Source organism: Coccinella septempunctata, chromosome 1 (genome assembly GCF_907165205.1).
Source record: "Coccinella septempunctata chromosome 1, icCocSept1.1, whole genome shotgun sequence".
Classification (NCBI taxonomy): Eukaryota; Metazoa; Arthropoda; class Insecta; order Coleoptera; family Coccinellidae; genus Coccinella; species Coccinella septempunctata.
Genome location: NC_058189.1, coordinates 37,830,124 through 37,848,533, shown reverse-complemented (window position 1 = coordinate 37,848,533; position 18,410 = coordinate 37,830,124). Strand labels below are relative to the sequence as shown.

Here is an 18,410-nt window from a genome sequence, read left to right as displayed (position 1 = left end):
GAATTTATATACAGAGTATTGTGAATAATTGCGACCAGCTTTAAGAGGTGATTTTACATGAGAGAAAATGAGAGCTTGCTTTATAACTTTTGATATAAATGATATATACAAGATAAAACGAAGTGGACTGTATTATAATCAATATATTCGTTTTTCTTTGTTGGGCATTTCCATAATCGTGCTGTAGACCAGGTATATCGTAATTTATTCTTTTTCATTATTAATATTTGTATTACCTATTGTTGTTTCCCGAAAGGTACCTGTCTTTTTTTTGACTGCTCATTATAGATCTATGGATCTCAAGATACTACAGATTACAGATTTTTGGGCGAATTGGCCGACCCACCAGACCTGCCACCGCGACCAAAGCGGTCTATAGTGGAACACAAACAAGCTGTTTGTGTCCCATATTCTTAAGAAAAGAGATGATGCCAGAAGGTTAGTTATTCATGACCTTCTCTAGATTCAACTAGAAGTAATCAAAGGTTCCAAGTCTGACACAGGGTGTTCGATGTATTTAACAGATTACCTAATGATGTCATCGAATTCATCGACTCAATAAGTATGCACCATTTCAAAAATATACTAACTGACAAAGAAACTGCAACACCCAGAGGGAGCTGTTTAAATTTTGATTTTTTTTTGGTAGAACATAGATACTATAGCAAGGAGTAAATGATTAAAATTTGGCAACAAACCAGCTGTTCGAGGAGATCCAAAGTCGATGTTTTGTTGCTGTTGAAATGCCTTGAGCACGTGTACGCGGAATTTATCGCCAGCTATAAGTCAATCTGAAAGAGGTCGAATTATTGGCTTACGGGAGGCGGGGTTGTCATTTCGAGAAATCGCTAACCATACGAACAGAAATTTAACCACTGTTATGAAATGTTGTCGAGCGTGGTTTGATAATGCCCAAAATCGAAGAAGAGTAGGCACCGGACGTCGAAGGGGTACGAATGGAGTTCAAGATCGGCGTCTAAGACTTATGGCCATTAGTGGCCGATTTGCGACAACTCGATCTTTGGCCGATGAGTGGTTAGGAAAACAAGGCCAACCTATAACTGTCCGAACGGTTTACCGCCATAAGTAAGGTCTTTTGGACTGCAGCATTATCGATCCCATCTTATGTTACCTCTTACTGTTGAGCATCGCCGGCAACGATTACATTGGTGCAGAGAACGACAACATTGGAATGTGGAATGGCATCAGGTAGTTTTTTCTGATGAATCCCAATTCTCCTTGGGTGCACATGATGGCCGAAGAAGGGTTAGACGACGTCGAGGAGAAAGACGTGAAACTCATTTTGATGTTGAGCGTCATGTACACCGGACAATGCGTTATGGTATGGGGTGCTATTGCACATGCCAAAATCATAGAGAAGCTGCATGCAGCATGGAGAGCTGCATAAATAAACATAATATTCTGTCCAAAAATCAGTTTGGATTTCGAAAGGGTATGTCGACTGAAGACGCAATAAGAAATGTTACAGATACCTATTATATACAGCAATATGGACAAAAATATCCCATCTCTAGCAGTAATCATTGATCTGTCAAAAGCGTTCGATACTGTCTGCCATAAAAACTGTTAGAAAAACTTGCGAAATATGGATTCCGTGGAAAAATATATGACCTAATACGATCTATCTTTCGAATAGAACTCAAATTGTAAAAATTAATGGAAAAAACAGTAGAAAAAACCGACTTACCTATGGTGTACCACAAGGCACGGTACTCGGACCTCTCTTGTTTAATTTGTACATAAATAGCCTATTTGAGCTGAACATAGAAGGTGAAATCATAGGTTTCGCGGACGACACTATAGTTCTATATAAAGACGAAACATGGGAAAACCTTAAACAAAAAACAACTGAGGAGATCGTCACATTGTCAAAATTGTTTAAATTGAATAAACTCACTATGAATTCGGAGAAAACAAAATAGAGTCATTCGGGGTAACTGAGCGCAGTGGGTAAGTGTGCGCAGTGCGTATATCTCGACTATGCAATGTATGAAAGAGTGGATCATTTGGGAGAAGCAAGGGCGCAGAATCGCCATATTAGTTTTTCATAGGAGTGCGCCGTGCCACATTTCTTTAACTTTTTATTTGCAATCAATCAAATTTACTAGTTTTTTTGTTAATTTTTAGCATCTCTGCACATTCTGCCAGATCCAAGTTCCGAGTCCCTCAGTGTTAAACAATATTTTATTCGATCATGGGCATATTAATCTAAATATATAATGAAAAATTTTAGGTTCTCTCAGCTGCTCAACTCTATAAGAACGTCAATTCAAATTTTGGCTTACTGGGGAAAGTGTGCGCGGGTAAGTGTGCGCGGGTAAGTGTGCGCATAGATTCATTATATGGGCATTAGTTCAGTGAGGAATAAATTATGACATTGTTGATTTTCTTGATTAAGACTCGATCAATATTGTCCTATTTGTTCAGAAAAATATAAAGAGCCACCAACAGGGGAATGTATCAAGTGTTGTGTTCACCAAGAATTGTGGCACGAACAATAATGCACTGCTTGTAAAAAGGCGCTTCTGTATTGACAATAAACAGCATTTCTCTAATATTGTAACATTTTGATGACATTATTTTGTAATTTGTTTTGATTGTGTGGTTCACTAAGCACTGCGTTCACTTACCCCGTGAGGGTGCGCACACTTACCCGCATTAAGGGGCAAGTGAACGCACTCCGACTTTCTCTATTAAATTCTTTTTTGCGGAAAGAAAACGTTTTTGTTTGTTTGCTTTTTGATGTTTTCTTATAGATTAGAAAATTCTCTATCCTATGAATATGTTTTAATTTTCCTAGCTTCAACATTCGAAACAGGGTATGGCTTGAAAGGCAAAAGTGCGCACAGTTGCCCCGAATGACTCTACATAACCTTTAGTTCGAACAAGACAGGAATCCCAGAATTGAATGATCTACGAATTGGTGACCAACGATATATTCCTAGAACGCATGTGATTAAATACCTTGGTATTATCATTGATCAGCACCTAAGATGGGATGAACCTCACTAGAAAGCTGAGAGGAATCGTATATGGATTTCGACACTTAAAAAAAAGCATAAGTTCCATAAAACACCTGCACATACTTTATGACGCATTGGTACAGTCTCATCTTTCATACGGAATAATAGGATGGGGGGGAATTTTGGACATTCATAAAAGAAGCATTGACGTTCTGCAAAAATGTATTCTAAAAATAATGTATGAAAAAAAATCACATTTTCAACTAACAGTATATACGAGATATCCCAGGTACTGGACATAAGACAAATATTCGCTCAAAAAATTATCTTCAACATCCATCAAAATAAAATACCCATCACATTGAGAGAGCATATTTATTCAACAAGAGCAAAACGAGATAATTACGAAAGAATTTGAGCAAAAAAAAAGAATAGGACAGAGATGTTGCACTCATTTAGCTTCAAGATTATACCCCAGTGTACCACTAGAAATAAGAGAGACTAGAAATGCAAAGAAGTTCAAAAAAGAAATCAATAAATGGCTAATTGAAGGAGATCGATCTTTGATACACAAGCTAATAAATTCAACCTATTAAATAGAATTAATGAAACTAGGACTCTGAACGTTCCAAAAATATTGATCAAGACTTCCAGATCACGAGAGATACCAACAAGGACTGCAATTCACCACTGTTGACGTAAGGATCCGACAGGAAAAACAACAGCGATAAAGACAAGAACTCACGAACATCGACAAATTAATAACAAAATTTTGAGATATTTTATAATGTTTTGCCAATAATGGATACTTTTTAGTTTGTTTCGCCGTTAAATAGGGACTTTTGAGTTGTTATAGCTGTACACAGTTATTATCTCTCTGAGACAGTTTTTTTTCAGAGTTTTTTCTGTAGTTCAACTATTTAATAATATTATTATTATTAGAGGAGAGTATCCGAATACCGCACAGGTGCCTAATATCGCACCATCGATTTATTTCCAACCTTATATTTTGGAGTACAATTTTTTGTGATTTTTATGCCATAGAAAGTGGCTTAACAGTGTATTTAAGATGTCTAAAACACTGGTGTGTGCACTTGTCACTTTTTGCAAGCATCAACATTTCAGAAAATCGGGGATATGGGATCAGTTTCGTGGCGGCGCCACCATGTCATTCGCTTCGTTCTATCCTTGTTCTACCAAAGGAAGTCCGATGATACTCTCTCGGTTTATTTTGTTTTGCGTTGATATCGAATGTCGATCAACGAGTTCAAAATATGAACCGGCCCATTTTGTCAGCTGGTAAGGAATATTTGTGATTTACAGTTTAATTTTCGTTGTAAAAACAAATCCTTCAATATTTTCAACACTATGGAATAAGGGTTCGAAGGAGGATTTACTGTTTTTCTTCAAGATAATTTCCGTTTGACAACTTGAATTCCTGAGGGGGGTAATTCAATATGATTTTAATAAAACACAGTTGATTGGTCAAATATCCAATATATTCAGTTGACGGAAAGGGAATCTTCACTATATCTACTCAGGAAGAATATTTGAAGTAAGAGACTCGAATAGATTTATGTATTTCTGATTTTCAATACATGCTCACAATTCACATTACGTATTTCCAATACAGATTCTTTGAAATATTGCTGAAGTTTCCATAAAACTTAGCTATATCGGTCCCGAATGTTCATTCATCTGATTTGGTTCTGCTTCAAATTCCAACAACACCGAATTCTTAGCTGTAGTTCTTGATTGTCCATACAGAAAACTGAACTTACTGAACGACATGTTGAATGATTGAATGTTCCACACCCCTTTCTCGAAACTTATACATTTTCACATACCAATAATCGCTTATAAATACACATATTCGTACGTCATAGGAAAGTATTCAAATTATTTTCGAATATCAAATGACAATGGTCTGTCAAATTCTAAACAGCGCTACCTACAGTTGGAAAAACGAAACTGATCCCATATCCCCACGAAATTAAAAACAAAATCGAATCAGTGAATACACCAGAGTTTTAGACATCTTAAGTGTATTCAAAGTATAAAACGGCTACGAACAACTAGAGGGCAATAGGGTAGAAAAACGTGAATTCAGCTATACGGAGTTTTTCAGAGTGTCCGCAATTCATTTAGTTTTATGCAAAACAGGTGAGTAAAATGTTTCGAGTTGAGCAATTATTGTATTTATAAGCTCCGAACTGTATTTATAGCGCAGAATAATATTAGAAGTTGATATAAATTATGTTTTCACTATTCTAACCTTTGAAGTGTATTGTGCCCTAATATCGCACCCCGTTCTCAGAAGACTCAAAAGGTGAAAAATGGATTAGATGTTGCCAGTGTTTGAAATGGGGGCATGAAGAATGCTCCAATTCGGAATGGAAGTAGAAATTTTTATGTGACTTTTGTTTGACTGAATGAGGCGTCCTAATATCGTCCACCTAAATGTGTCCTATTATCGGATATGCGATATTGGGGTACCATATTCAGTTTCAACAAAATGTGTTAACTATTTATATTTCATTAATACAGTTGATTCATGTTTTTTCAAATAAACTTTTGATACCATTTGTTGTTTTATTGATAATCACATATATTGGAAGCTCATAATCAGAGCTCTGAAATAATTTCCTTCAAAGATATGAGGCATTCAAAAAAAGGGCACTCTCCTCTATTATGCAAGAAGGTCACCTTAAGTCTTCTTTCGAGGCAACATGACAGCGCTGCGTTACTTTCAAGAAATAGTGGAGCCATATGTCCCTCACCTTAACAGTCTCGAGAATCCAATATTTCAGCAAGATAATGCTCGACCTCATATTGCCAGAAATAGTTTAAACTTTTTTGAAGCTACCCAGGTGAATCTTTTGCCGCCCAGATCCCTCGATCTTTCGCCCATAGAGCATGTTTGGGATATCATGGGTAGAAGGCTTGGAAATTTACCCCAGCCCCCACGGACTTTGGCGGCTCTAAGACATGAAGTACAGGTAGCTTGGGATGGTATCCCTCAAGATGAAATAGACCATCTTCTTGCATCAATGCCAAGATCCGTTGGGGAGTGTAAAGATAAACGCGGGGGACAAACAGATTTAATAAATAAAATTGTAAACCCTTCGTTTTTTTTCTCCAAATTTTAATCATTTACTCCTTGCTATACTATCTATGTTTTACCAAAAAAAATAAAAAATTTAAACTGCTTCTGCTGGGTGTTGCAGTTTCTTCGTGAGTTAGTATACGTTTGATCGATGGCTTGCATCAGTGTTCTAGTGGGATGTTCGTTTTTTTTAATATTATATTTTTGTTTCAATAGAATACATAATAAAAACAAAACAAGAAGTCTGCCGCCGCCAAGCAGTCACAGAGGATATGCTCAATGGTTTCTTCCTTCTCTAGCAGGGCATGCAGAGTATTTACTGCATTAACGATGCTGAGTTTGTGCAGCTGTAGACTGCCATTATAGGTTTCAGATTGGTTTTAGAAAATTCTTCAAATTTTTTTTTTCAGGAAGATCACTCGTTTTTCAGCATTTAAAAAAGTATCTATATTCAATGTCAATAGATAAACCGTAACATTTCTGTGACCATCCATTCATTGAACTCAATTCGTTGCAAATAATCATTTGAAGAATCACGTCGAATTAAAAATCACCCTTATTGAATTTATATTTTTGATTTTGTGAATCAAATGATGAAAAATTAAATGATAAAACTCACCTGTATGTATTCCTATTCGCATATTGATGTTTATCCTTCTTTTAGCCCGCACCTCGTTTATTATCCTGATCATTTCCAGGCCCAGATCCACACAAGCTTCTGCATGATTTTCAGGGGGGTGCGGCGGTAAACCAGCCACGCAATAATAGCAATCTCCCAAAAATTTGATCCTGAGAACTCCGAGCTTCCCTGATACATCGTCGAAGCTACCAAACAAATCGTTCAGAGTTTCCAAGAGTTCGGTGGGGTTCAGTTTGACCGTCAACTCTGTATAATTCACCACGTCGGCGAAGAGTATAGTTACATTCTCGAAAGTTTGGGTGAACGACGTCTTGTACTCGAATGGGGTAACATTCGATTTGAGATTTTCCAGTCTGTCCCAATAGTGAAAAATGTTGTTTCTGACCTTTTCTATCACATAACTGGGTATCAAGGTTTCCATGAGCAGCTCTTCTTGTTCTTTTTGAAACTGAAAACAACGGGTGGAATTAATGAGTGAAGTTATTTTTTGTTATCACAAATTTCCAATGGAATAGTAAAGTGCGACACTCAAAGAATTGTATAACTTTGATTTGCTGATTGGATTTCCAGCCATTAAGTGGTACAAAACGTTAGTATACGTATGTGACAGGAGCACAGCGTTTTCTCCCATTCTCTTCCTGTTGAACACTTGCATGAAGTGTGAATGCTAATACAAAAATTTGAAATGTACAGGGTGTCCGAGTTAAAGTGTCCCTATACCTTATTGTAGAAACTAAAGGAGCTAGAAGAAAAATTTAAATACAAAACTTGTCTGTAATCGATTGAACTTTTATTTTTTATAACCCACCTTAGTAGGTACAGGGTGCTCCGTTTTTTGAATGGAATACCCTGTATCTTACTGCATTTTTGAATTCCTTGTCAAATTTAAAGGTAACTTTAGCATGACAACCATGGTTCTATATAGCACTGTTTCTGAGATTTTCGACTTTTTCCTAAAATTTTGACAGCTGTAGGTTCTCACTAAAATAGCTCATACTATAGTTCATTCGAATTTATTTTAGCAGTCGGTTGGCCATGAAATAATTTTCTCAAGTTTTTGTAACTAGAACGAAGTTAGGCACTCATGAAATGTCGTTAATGTCATAATGCCGTTGCCACAACTAATATCAATTTTTATTAAGAAAATGCCGAAAGTGATTGAAAAAAGAGACAGGGTTTAAGGAAGTGCCATTTAGAATTCAGGTCCGCTCATTCAAATAGTTATACCCTGATATTCTAAAATCCACAATACGTCAGACGGTAGCGAACATATTCAATGTAAGAGAATTTATATAATGTTTCATCTGAATCTAAACGACTTATATTTCAGCTGGATATTTCCACAATCAGAAAGATTGTGAGTGAAGAGGATGACAAAGAATTTCCTTCTACTGGGAGACCCAAAAAAGTGGTGGCATTTGAGAATTTTATGTTTGAGTGACTTAATGCGAAAAGTTTACTACAGGATTTTCGATAAATGTCATCGGAGAATAAGTTCCCTAAAATGGATTTTTCTATTTTTCATTTGACTTGTCCTATACAATGTAAATGTTTTAAGGTATTATTAAATACCTAATTAATATTATTATATCAATGTATTGGGATGAATAGCCACAAATACGCGCAAGTTGCCCTGTTACTTGTTTATTCAAGTGAAATTTTTGTTCAAAGGTGAAGTTCATCTTAACTTGAAACTTCCTTCAATTCCTTTTACTTATATTTATGCAAGATGATGTTTGTTGAAGAATTTAACATTCTTGTAATTATCTGTTAATTCCTCCAGGAGATACCCATTCCCAACCACTGCATCATATGCATTTCATCTTCGGGTTAATATTTTTGAAATCTACAAATGATGTAAGCCAAAGAAGATAACGAACATTAACTCTCCTCAAGCAAGTGCATATTATGATATTATACAGATCTCTCGTATTTTCCATGCAAATAACTGGATTTGGTATGCCTTCAATCAGTTTATATAAACTTCAATTATGTTCGTCACATATTTTCCGAAGAGATTCGACAATGTGATAAAATACGTAACAACAGAAACTTTTACGTAGAACGGGCTGTGATGTTTAACCACAGCTTGACTTCAATTAAACGATGATTTACGTTTTTGATATTTTATTTTAGACTTATTACAAATTTCCTTATTATTATACGACTACGACTATCATTCTTTAACGTCTTTCTCTACACTGACTGTCTACAGCGCCGGTCCCGTCGGCTACCCTTGCCTACTCGACATTCGCGGTCACTGAACATCATTTCTTGTTCTTCACTCAACTGTCACTCTCACATCTCCCCTTTTAATAGTTTACATAATCCTTAAATTTTTTCGGTCTATTAATATTTCTACGTGGTCTATTGTACAAATTATCTGACTGATTATGAATTGAATTAGGTGAGGGTGGAACACTATTGGGAGTATAATTATTTCGCTTCAGCAAATGTTCCCTATTTCTTTGAAAAAGTACACCTTCTGGTGTTTTAATTTTGAAACTACGTCCAGGAATTATTTCTTGGACAACTATAGCAGGTATCCAATTAGACTTGGGATTATGTTTGAATAGAATATTTTCTCCAACTTCTACTTTGGGTAGGTACTTTGCTTTTCTATCATGATAGTGTTTCACTCTCTCTTGTCTATTTACTATTTTTTGTCTTTCTCCAGCATATGGTACTACTGATGGTCTCAAGCTCGATGTAGAACTGGGTATTAGACAACGAAGATTTCTTGACATTAAAAGTTTTGCTGGTGAGGCAATGCCATCAGCTTTCGGGGTGTTTCTAAAATTTAATAAACCCAAATATACATCAGAGCCTGAGTCCTTACATTTTCTGAAAATATTTTTAACTGTGCCTATAGTTCTTTCAGCAAGTCCATTACTCTTAGGGTAATGTGGACTAGACGTAACATGTTTAATATTCCATTTTTCACAAAATCTTTTAAATTCTATTGAATTAAATGGTGGGCCATTGTCTGATATTAGTTGAATTGGAATTCCATGACGACAAAAAATGCTTTTAAATTGAGTTATAACAGTTTGACTATTGAATGAATTAATTGGAGCAATTTCAAAATATTCTGAATAATAATCTACAATAATAATATAGTATTTCGATTCAAACTGAAAAATATCAGCTCCTACCTTTTGCCATGGAATGTCTGGTATTTCATGTGGCATTAGAGGTTGGGCAGTATTATTTTTTCTAAATTTAAGACAACTTTGGCAATTCTGTATATAATTCTCAATTTCACTATTCATGCATGGCCAAAATATAATACCTCTAACAAAATTTTTAGTATTGACTATGCCTAAATGACCTTCATGCATATGTCTAAGCATTTCGTTACGCATTGACTGAGGTATTACAATGCTATTCAATTTGAATACAATACCATCAATAACATGTAATTGATCTTTATAATTATAATATTGTTTAACATCATCTGATACATTGGATTTTCTACTAGGCCATCCATTTTTTATATAACTTATAATCTTAGTTAGTGTAAAGTCTTTTTGTGTTTCTGCCCTTATTTCATTTAATTTATTTTCACTAGCATTAAGAGAATTTACAAGAAAATTGGCATGAATTCTTAACTCATCATTCAGACTAGATAGAATTTTATCAGTTTCATCGTGACTTTGGTCTTTTTCAAATTTAGCTCGACTTAATGTGTCTGCTAAATACATTTCTTTTCCCGGTACATGATTTACAATCAAATCATATTGTTGAATTTTGAGCATCATTCGTTGAAGTCTTTGCGGTATGTCTGATAAGTTTTTGTTAAATATGGCAACTAATGGTTTGTGATCCGTTTCTACTTTTACTTTTTGTCCATAAATATATCTATGAAACTTCACACAACCAAAAACAATGGCTAGAAGCTCTTTTTCTATTTGACTATATCTTTTTTGGGATTCATTCATACTTTTAGACGCATAGGCAATAGGTTGTTTATTATGTAAAATAACTGCTCCCATTGAGTCTTGTGAAGCATCTACCGATAGTGTTAATTCTTTATTGACATCATAAAAAGTTAAGACAGGTTCCGAACTAATTATTTGTTTTAAATTTTCAAATTCATTTTGATGATTTGGATTCCAATGCCATGGTACGTTTTTCTTTAATAACAATCTTAAATTGGTTGTTTTTTGACTGAGATTTTTGATGTACTGACCTAAATAATTTACAAAACCTAAAAATCTCTGAAGTTCCTTCACATTTGTTGGTGGACACATATCTTCTATCGCTTTTACTTTTGATTCTTGCGGACGTAACCCTTGTGTACTTATTATTTGACCCATGAATTTGACCGATTTTTGACAAAATTGTGTTTTGTCTTTATTTAGTTTAAGACCAATAGTTTTAACCCTTTCTAAAAACATCATTACAATTCTATCATGTTCTTCCTTGGTTTCAGCATGTATTAAAATATCATCAATGTAAACGACCAAATTAGGGATGTCTAGTAATAAATTCTGAAGAGCATGTTGGAATTCTTCTGATGCTGTTGTAATTCCATATGGCATTCTTAGAAAGCGATATATTCCGAACTCAGTATTGAAAGCTGTTAATTTTGAACTTTCCTTATCTAACTTTAACGACCAAAATCCATTGCTTGCATCAAATACAGAAAAATATTTAGAGCCACTTAGTTCAGATGTCAATGATTCTAATGTGGGTATGTTACGCTTGGGTCTAATAATATGTTTATTTATATATCTGGGATCTAGACAAATTCTTAAATTTTTATTTGGTTTCTCTACACAAACTAATGAACTGACAAACTTGCAAGGTTCTTCTACCTTTTCAATGATTCCATTTCTAACCATAAAATCAAGCTCTGCCTTAAATCTTTCTTTTAATTTAAAAGGTATTTTTCTTGGTGGATCTACGTGTCCCTCAACATTTTGTTCAATATTTATTTTGTGTTCGCCTGGTAATAAGCCAATTCCTTCAAAGACTTCATTATATTTGACTAAAATATTCTGATCAAAATTATTTGACAAAGTGTTATCGTTAGTGGTAAATAGTTTCTTTATTAAACCTAATTCTTCACTCGTTTTGAGACCTAATATAGTTTTCTGATTTAATTCAGTTACTAGAAAATCAATTTCATATGTTTTGTCTAACGGTATTTTACAACTAATAGAGATTTTTCCTAAGACTGGTATTTTGTTTCCACAATATGACATTAATTGTGCACTCGACTGTTGAATTCTGGATAAAGGTAATTTTAGAAAATTTAAAGTATTTTTAGACATGATATTAACTTGGGAACCAGTATCTATCTGACAATTTAAATTACAATTATTGACCAAAATCACGATGTCCCATGAATTGACATTTTGATTACTTGTAATTTTACCAACAAAAAGAGAATTTTCTCCCAAATTTTCCAAATATTCAATATTCTTTATATTATTATGCCTTGATACATAGTTACCTCCATTGCTTTGTGGAGCCGATCTGCACATGATGGCATAATGATTGGGTTTACCACACTTTTTGCAAATTTGACCTGTTGCTGGACATTTGTGATGATGTACCTGACCACATCTTGGACATTTGTTCCTTTGCTGATCTGAAACCCTGCTACCTGGTCGACCATAATTCTTTCCTCTTCTGTCGTTGGTTTTCTTGGGCTGCGACTTGACTTGTAGTACAACACTCTGCGATTCCAGCTCTTGAAGATGTTGTCGACTTGTTTCTAGGTTCTGAGCTGTTTCAATTGTTTTTTCCAATTTCACGTCCCCCAATTCCAGAAGTCTTTCCTTGATGAATGAGAACCTTGAGTGTAAGTTACAAATGAGTATGTCTCTAATTATATTTTCTGCTTCCTTGAATTCACAGGTTCTTGCCAAATTGCGAAGTTGCATGATGAAATCATTTATTGTCTGATTTTCTGCTTGTTTGCAGTTGAAAAATTTATGTCTTTCCATAGTAACATTCTTTTTCGGAGAAAAATGATTGTCGAACTTTAGAATTAAATCTTGATATTTGATTTTATCTATCTCAATTCCAAAGGACATGAATATGGGTATTGCATTAGGTCCCATGTGGTGTAGAAGTAAGGACACTAACCTGCTTTCTTCTGTTTCGTCCAGTGCTGATGCCTTCAGAAAAATTGAAAAATGCAGTTTCCATTTTTTCCATTCATTGTCGAGATTCGTTGATGAGAAATTTAATGTTGGTAAACTTGAACCATACATCGGATTACTTTGGATATGTGTTGGCGTGGACGGAGACGACGGCGTGGCCATTTTTAGTATATGCTTCCTTTTCTTAATTTCTTCTGAAATTCGTTTTCACACCTGACACCATGTGATGTTTAACCACAGCTTGACTTCAATTAAACGATGATTTACGTTTTTGATATTTTATTTTAGACTTATTACAAATTTCCTTATTATTATACGACTACGACTATCATTCTTTAACGTCTTTCTCTACACTGACTGTCTACAGCGCCGGTCCCGTCGGCTACCCTTGCCTACTCGACATTCGCGGTCACTGAACATCATTTCTTGTTCTTCACTCAACTGTCACTCTCACACGGGCAACATAGCGTTGATTTAAAACCCAAAAAGGTTTTGACAAGCGTCATAACCCCACATTTTCGTACTATACAGAGTGAAATGTGTCAAATTTCCATGGCCAACCGACGGCTAAAATAAAAGTGAATGAAGTATAGTTTCCTAATGAATGTATCAAAACCAAATTTGGCCCAGCTCGTGTCAACATATTGGATCATACGTTACATCTCTATTTTTAGCAAAATGATATAGAGGGTCTTCAAAAATTAAAGTTGAAAATTCAAATAGAAGTTCAATCGAAAGTTAAGTTTTTCAAATGGCAATCTATATTTTTTTCTTGTTCATCATATAGAGCAGGTTGAAATGAGCAAAAATTCTTTTTAAACTTTTTCTGTAAAGTGAATAGTTTCAGAAATATGGACGAAAAAATGCATTTTCCAGTAAGAAAACCAACAATAATGAATACATTAATAGAATATGGTAGCTATGGTAGCACTTATCTAATTGTGTATTTTTCAGTTTTCTTTTGTGTTGTCATAAAACTACTTGATTATTTAGATAAAAATGTATCTGTTAGTTGAGTGAGTTGAGTTTCTAGATTGTTAGGTCAACACGGGGGTCAACACCTCAGGACACCATTGCCACTTTTCGGATTCTATGCGTTGCTATGGAAATATCGCCATTTTATGAAAAAAAATTACTTCGACATTTCTTCGAAGCTGCTAGGTTTTTCAATAGTGATGTGAAGCACGATCCTTAATCTTCAGGTAACTGGCGCAGGGTATTTCTTTTCAACCTCTTCTTGTTGTACAGGTTTTGAACCTAAAGAATCAAAAAATTCATAAAGGTAACTTGGAGTGCGGGTTTTGTTTTTATGGGCGATAATAATCGAGCATAATTAGAGCACAAGTAACGTCAAAGGCAAATTTTTTTCATCATATTCAATTCCTCCTATATCTCCAGGCATCAACCCTGTTGGATGAAGTTACAGTTTTTCCTTGAGGAACGTCGTCGGCCACAAACTCTCAGGTGAAATCTTAGAAATGAAGAGAAAATGCGTTTTCACTCAACTCCAATTCGAACACCTATGAACTTATTTCAGTTGTCTCGTATAACTCATTTCGTGAGCACCGAGTGGGAGAGGTAAGAGAGGCAAATCAGCTGATTTAGAGGTTCGGGAATTCTCTGTTTCTTCGAAAACCGCCGCCCGTCCGTGTCCGCGAAAAATGCAAAACGAAAGACGAACAACCGGACCATAGGCGTGTACTACTCTCGACTCGGAAAACAGAAAATACGAGAAAAAAGCTTCATTAATTCGACATTTTTCAACACGAATGTAAAACGCATCCAGCTTCACCCGGGGCCTGTTGCCGTTTCTTATCACTCGAGTCGATAAGGTCCATTTTCGCACAACAGCCAAGGGAGATCAGCACATCAGTTGACATCAACGTAACCTATCTAACTAACTTCAGTCATCAGCTGACCCAGATTTGTACTTTCATATTTCAGTTAGACCTAAAACTGCAATAATTATAACTTCGAGTCTTTCTTATTTTCACTGCCCAACAATTTTTCCCCATGCCAGTTATGTACAGTAAGTTCAAAATGAGGATCTTTCGAAATTATTACATTGAAAGGTTATGTTGAGTTTCGTAAACTTTTCGAATTGACTTATGAAGATGAAGATATGGAAACATCTTGAGTGAGTAAAGGGTTTATGCACTCTCAGGTGGAAGTTTTCAGGTATCTAAGAAAAATCTATCTAGGGAAAATTATTCAATGTATATTCTGTATCCTGAAAACTAAAATGCATTGATGTTGAAAATCACAGCTCATGGAATATTTCAAGTATAATGTTCTGACATTTCTAACAATTGATTCATGATTAAGACTATTGTCCTGATGGAACCATATTTGTTTTAATACATACAACGTATGATCCTCCTCGAATTAATATTATTCCCTCAAGTCATATAATCGTATTTTTGCTCCCGGCGATCTCTTAGGTATATCAATGCTGCAGTCAATTAATTTGCTTTCCCTTATTCATAATAGTATGGCGAACCACATAATTACCTAAGTTTAAGGAAGGAAAAGACTTATTTCATACCAAGGATTATAGATCATGTTTTATAATCCCTGATTCCATTTCAAGTTCAGAATGACCGTCCAAGAAAATTGGTGTATAGAGGGATGTAACAGATTGTACTCATAAAAAATTTTGTTTCATTCTGACAGCCCTAGAACCCCACCTCAAACGATCAAAATGAACCGATATTCTGTTTTTTCCGTTCAGAATGTTTCAAAGATTCCCTCTGTAGAAGATAAGTCAGTTCAAAAAGATCGGCCGAGGAAATTGGTATGGCTAACGTAATAGAGGGATGACTTAAATATCCTAACATAATTTTTTGTTCATACTACAGCTTCGAAGATTAAAATGAACTTTTCATTATACGATGAGGAGCCAAAATTGGTGGATAGAGGAATGTATCAGAATGTACCCAGAAAAAATTTTGTTTCATTCTGACAGCCCTAGAACGCCACCCCCAACGATCGAATGAACCGATTTTTTTCTATTCAGTTCAGCCCTAGAACGGTCACATCCAACGATCAAATGAAGCGATTTTTTTTCTATTCAGAATATTTTAAGGATTCATTCTCCAGAAGATGAATCAGTTCAAAACATCCGGCCAAGGAAGTTGATGGCTAAACTACAGAGGGATGACTAAAATATCCTAACTTATTTTTTTTTTTTGTTCATACTACAACTCTGAGGATCGAAATTAACTATTCAGTCTACAATGAAGCGTCTATTCCTCATTTTTCAAGTGCAGCATGGCCGTCCAAGAAAATTGGTGCATAGAGGAATGTATCACAATATACTCAGAAAAACCACCTCTAACAATGAAAATGAACCAATATTCTCTTTACGATGGAGCGCATGTTCCCCTCTTTTTTCCAAAATTTAAAATCGCCATCCAAGAAAATTGATGGAATGGGTGCATGGGGAAATAAATTTTCTTGAATTTTTCTGAGTAAATCTGATACATTTCTCATCAATTTTATTGGCCAGCCGTTTTACACATTCGAAAAAATATGGGGAATATGCTCTCCATCGTCTACAGAATAGTGGTGGTTCCTTTTTATCGTAAGAGATGGGACTCTAGGGCTTTCCGTATAAAAAAAACCTATATTAGGATATTCATTCATTCCTCTATTTACTCTATCGATCAATCTGATATTTCTCCCGGAGTAGAAATCCGTATAATATTCAAAATAGAAAAAAAAAAAACGTATGAAATTATGGATTATAATATTAACCATAATTTATAATCCTTGGTAAGAAGTCACTCCATCTCTCCTTGCATATAGCTTATTATTCACTTCGGCATTCTATTCTATAAAATAAGGGAAAAATTTAACAGACTGCAGCATTGATACAACATTCAACAAAACGGAGTTTGCCATATTCCACACTGACAGAAGTAGATACACTATACCTGAACACATATCCCTGAATAACGCTACCGTAAAGACCACAGAAAAAGTGAAATTTCTAGGAATCTGGCTGGACTCAAATATGAAGTGGAACGCCCAAATAGAAAACTTGAACAGCAAACTCAACACCATAATATATACCCTCAATGTAATGAAATACCACGTCCAACAAGATACACTTAAGCTCCTATACAATTCCAACTTTCAGCCAACCCTATCATATGGCATTATATACTGGGGAAATTGCACATCTTTGAACAGAATATTTCAAACACAAAAGCGAGCAATCAGAGTTATGTATAGAATGAAATACAGTGAGACTTGCAGAGGTGTTTTCAGAAGAAATAAAATACTGACGTTGACAGCAATATATGTGTTGAAGTGTGTTATCTTCCTACAAAGCCACAGTGAACTGTTCAAACAGTTTGAGAACAACAACCATACTAGGAGAATTGATCCTTACATATACCCCAGGCAACAACTGACACTAGTACAGAACAATGCAAAATACATGTGCATGAAGATTTACAATGCGTTACCTAAACAGTTTCACTTGATGAAAAATATTAATATACTGAAAAACCAATTGATGAAATTTTTGCTGAACATTGAACCATACAATTTACCAGAATATTTTGAATCTTGCAAAGTAAAACTCACAGAAATTTTGTAAGGAGTAATCATTGAGATTAATTGACTTATTCCCTCTTGTTGTACACAATAATTGTAGGAATTGAATAAACCTTATTATTATTAACCTTATTATTGATATCAGACATACGGTATTGACCGTGGTGGAATAGTCGTTCTTGAAACTGGACGGCCGGGGGTAAACATCACTACAGTGTATAAATCGTGTTGTTTTGATCGATTGATCTTATTTTCGCTGATGACGTTTTTTTTATTGATTTGGTGATAAAAAATGGATCCACCGAAAAAAATAGATCGTTGAGCTTACAGTAGTTTACTAGTTTAACAAAACTGGAGATTTAAAATACAATAAATTTTTTTTCAACACAAACCGATGTTCTTTATTAGTTACATAACACATTTTTCTCACTTATTCACTCTGAGTGAATGCTGTTTTGGGTGTTTGTTCACCTATGTGCATTTTTGTAAATTAAATAAATAAATTCTTTGATGCAGCTCACTCTTGATGTCTGCTATTGTTATTCAAACGAAGGCATTTATTACACGGAAATGTGATGCTTTAATGGACATATGCGCCGTTTCATTAAACGAGATTAACTCCAAACGTCTTTTTTTTTCCATAGAGATTATATGCTTAAACGTCGTTTTATAGCACTACGTTTAATCAAACGGTGCATACAGCCATAAGGCACTTGAAACAGGAAGGTATTGAGTGCATGGGGAATTGAAATTACGATCTGACCGATCAGAATTGAAACTGTTAAAAATTCTCATGTTACTCGCGAAGTCTGGAGATAAAGAAAATTCGTTCGACGATAGAACGGTAGAAAAGTTGTTAGAATCAGCAGAGTCTGTGGTTTGCAACTTATCTCGTTTATTAGTCTAGAGACCCTGCGATGAAATCGGTTCTCATTATTCGAAGTAGCCGAAAAATCTTGTAGAGGAGGTTTGTGAAAACGCTTATTTGACAACTGAGCAAA

General features: G+C 35.0%; 2 protein-coding genes across 2 annotated transcripts in view; both read right to left on the bottom strand.

The window, feature by feature from the left end:
• LOC123314494 (adenylate cyclase type 2-like) overlaps nt 1–18,410 on the bottom strand; it is a 40,502-nt gene that overhangs the window by 10,968 nt on the left and 11,124 nt on the right. The window contains exon 3 of the mRNA XM_044899814.1: nt 6,710–7,178. Within this exon, the coding sequence (XP_044755749.1) occupies nt 6,710–7,178 (469 nt within the window). The remainder of the gene's footprint in view (nt 1–6,709; nt 7,179–18,410) is intronic.
• On the bottom strand, nt 8,824–13,300 carry LOC123314488 (uncharacterized protein K02A2.6-like). Its single transcript, XM_044899808.1, has 2 exons — nt 12,830–13,300; nt 8,824–12,535 (listed from the first exon to the last, which is right to left on the bottom strand). The coding sequence occupies exons 1-2, from the start codon at nt 13,006–13,008 to the stop codon at nt 9,043–9,045; spliced, it is 3,672 nt and encodes a 1,223-aa protein (XP_044755743.1). The 5' UTR covers nt 13,009–13,300; the 3' UTR covers nt 8,824–9,042.

What these genes read in the sequence shown, in the direction of transcription:
- LOC123314488 (XM_044899808.1), bottom strand. Translation starts at nt 13,008, where the DNA reads ATGGCCACGCCGTCGTCTCCGTCCACGCCAACACATATCCAAAGTAAT. An exon ending in GACGAAACAGAAGAAAGCAG is followed by an intron (nt 12,536 to 12,829) that starts GTTAGTGTCCTT and finishes CTTACACTCAAG; the next exon opens with GTTCTCATTCATCAAGGAAA.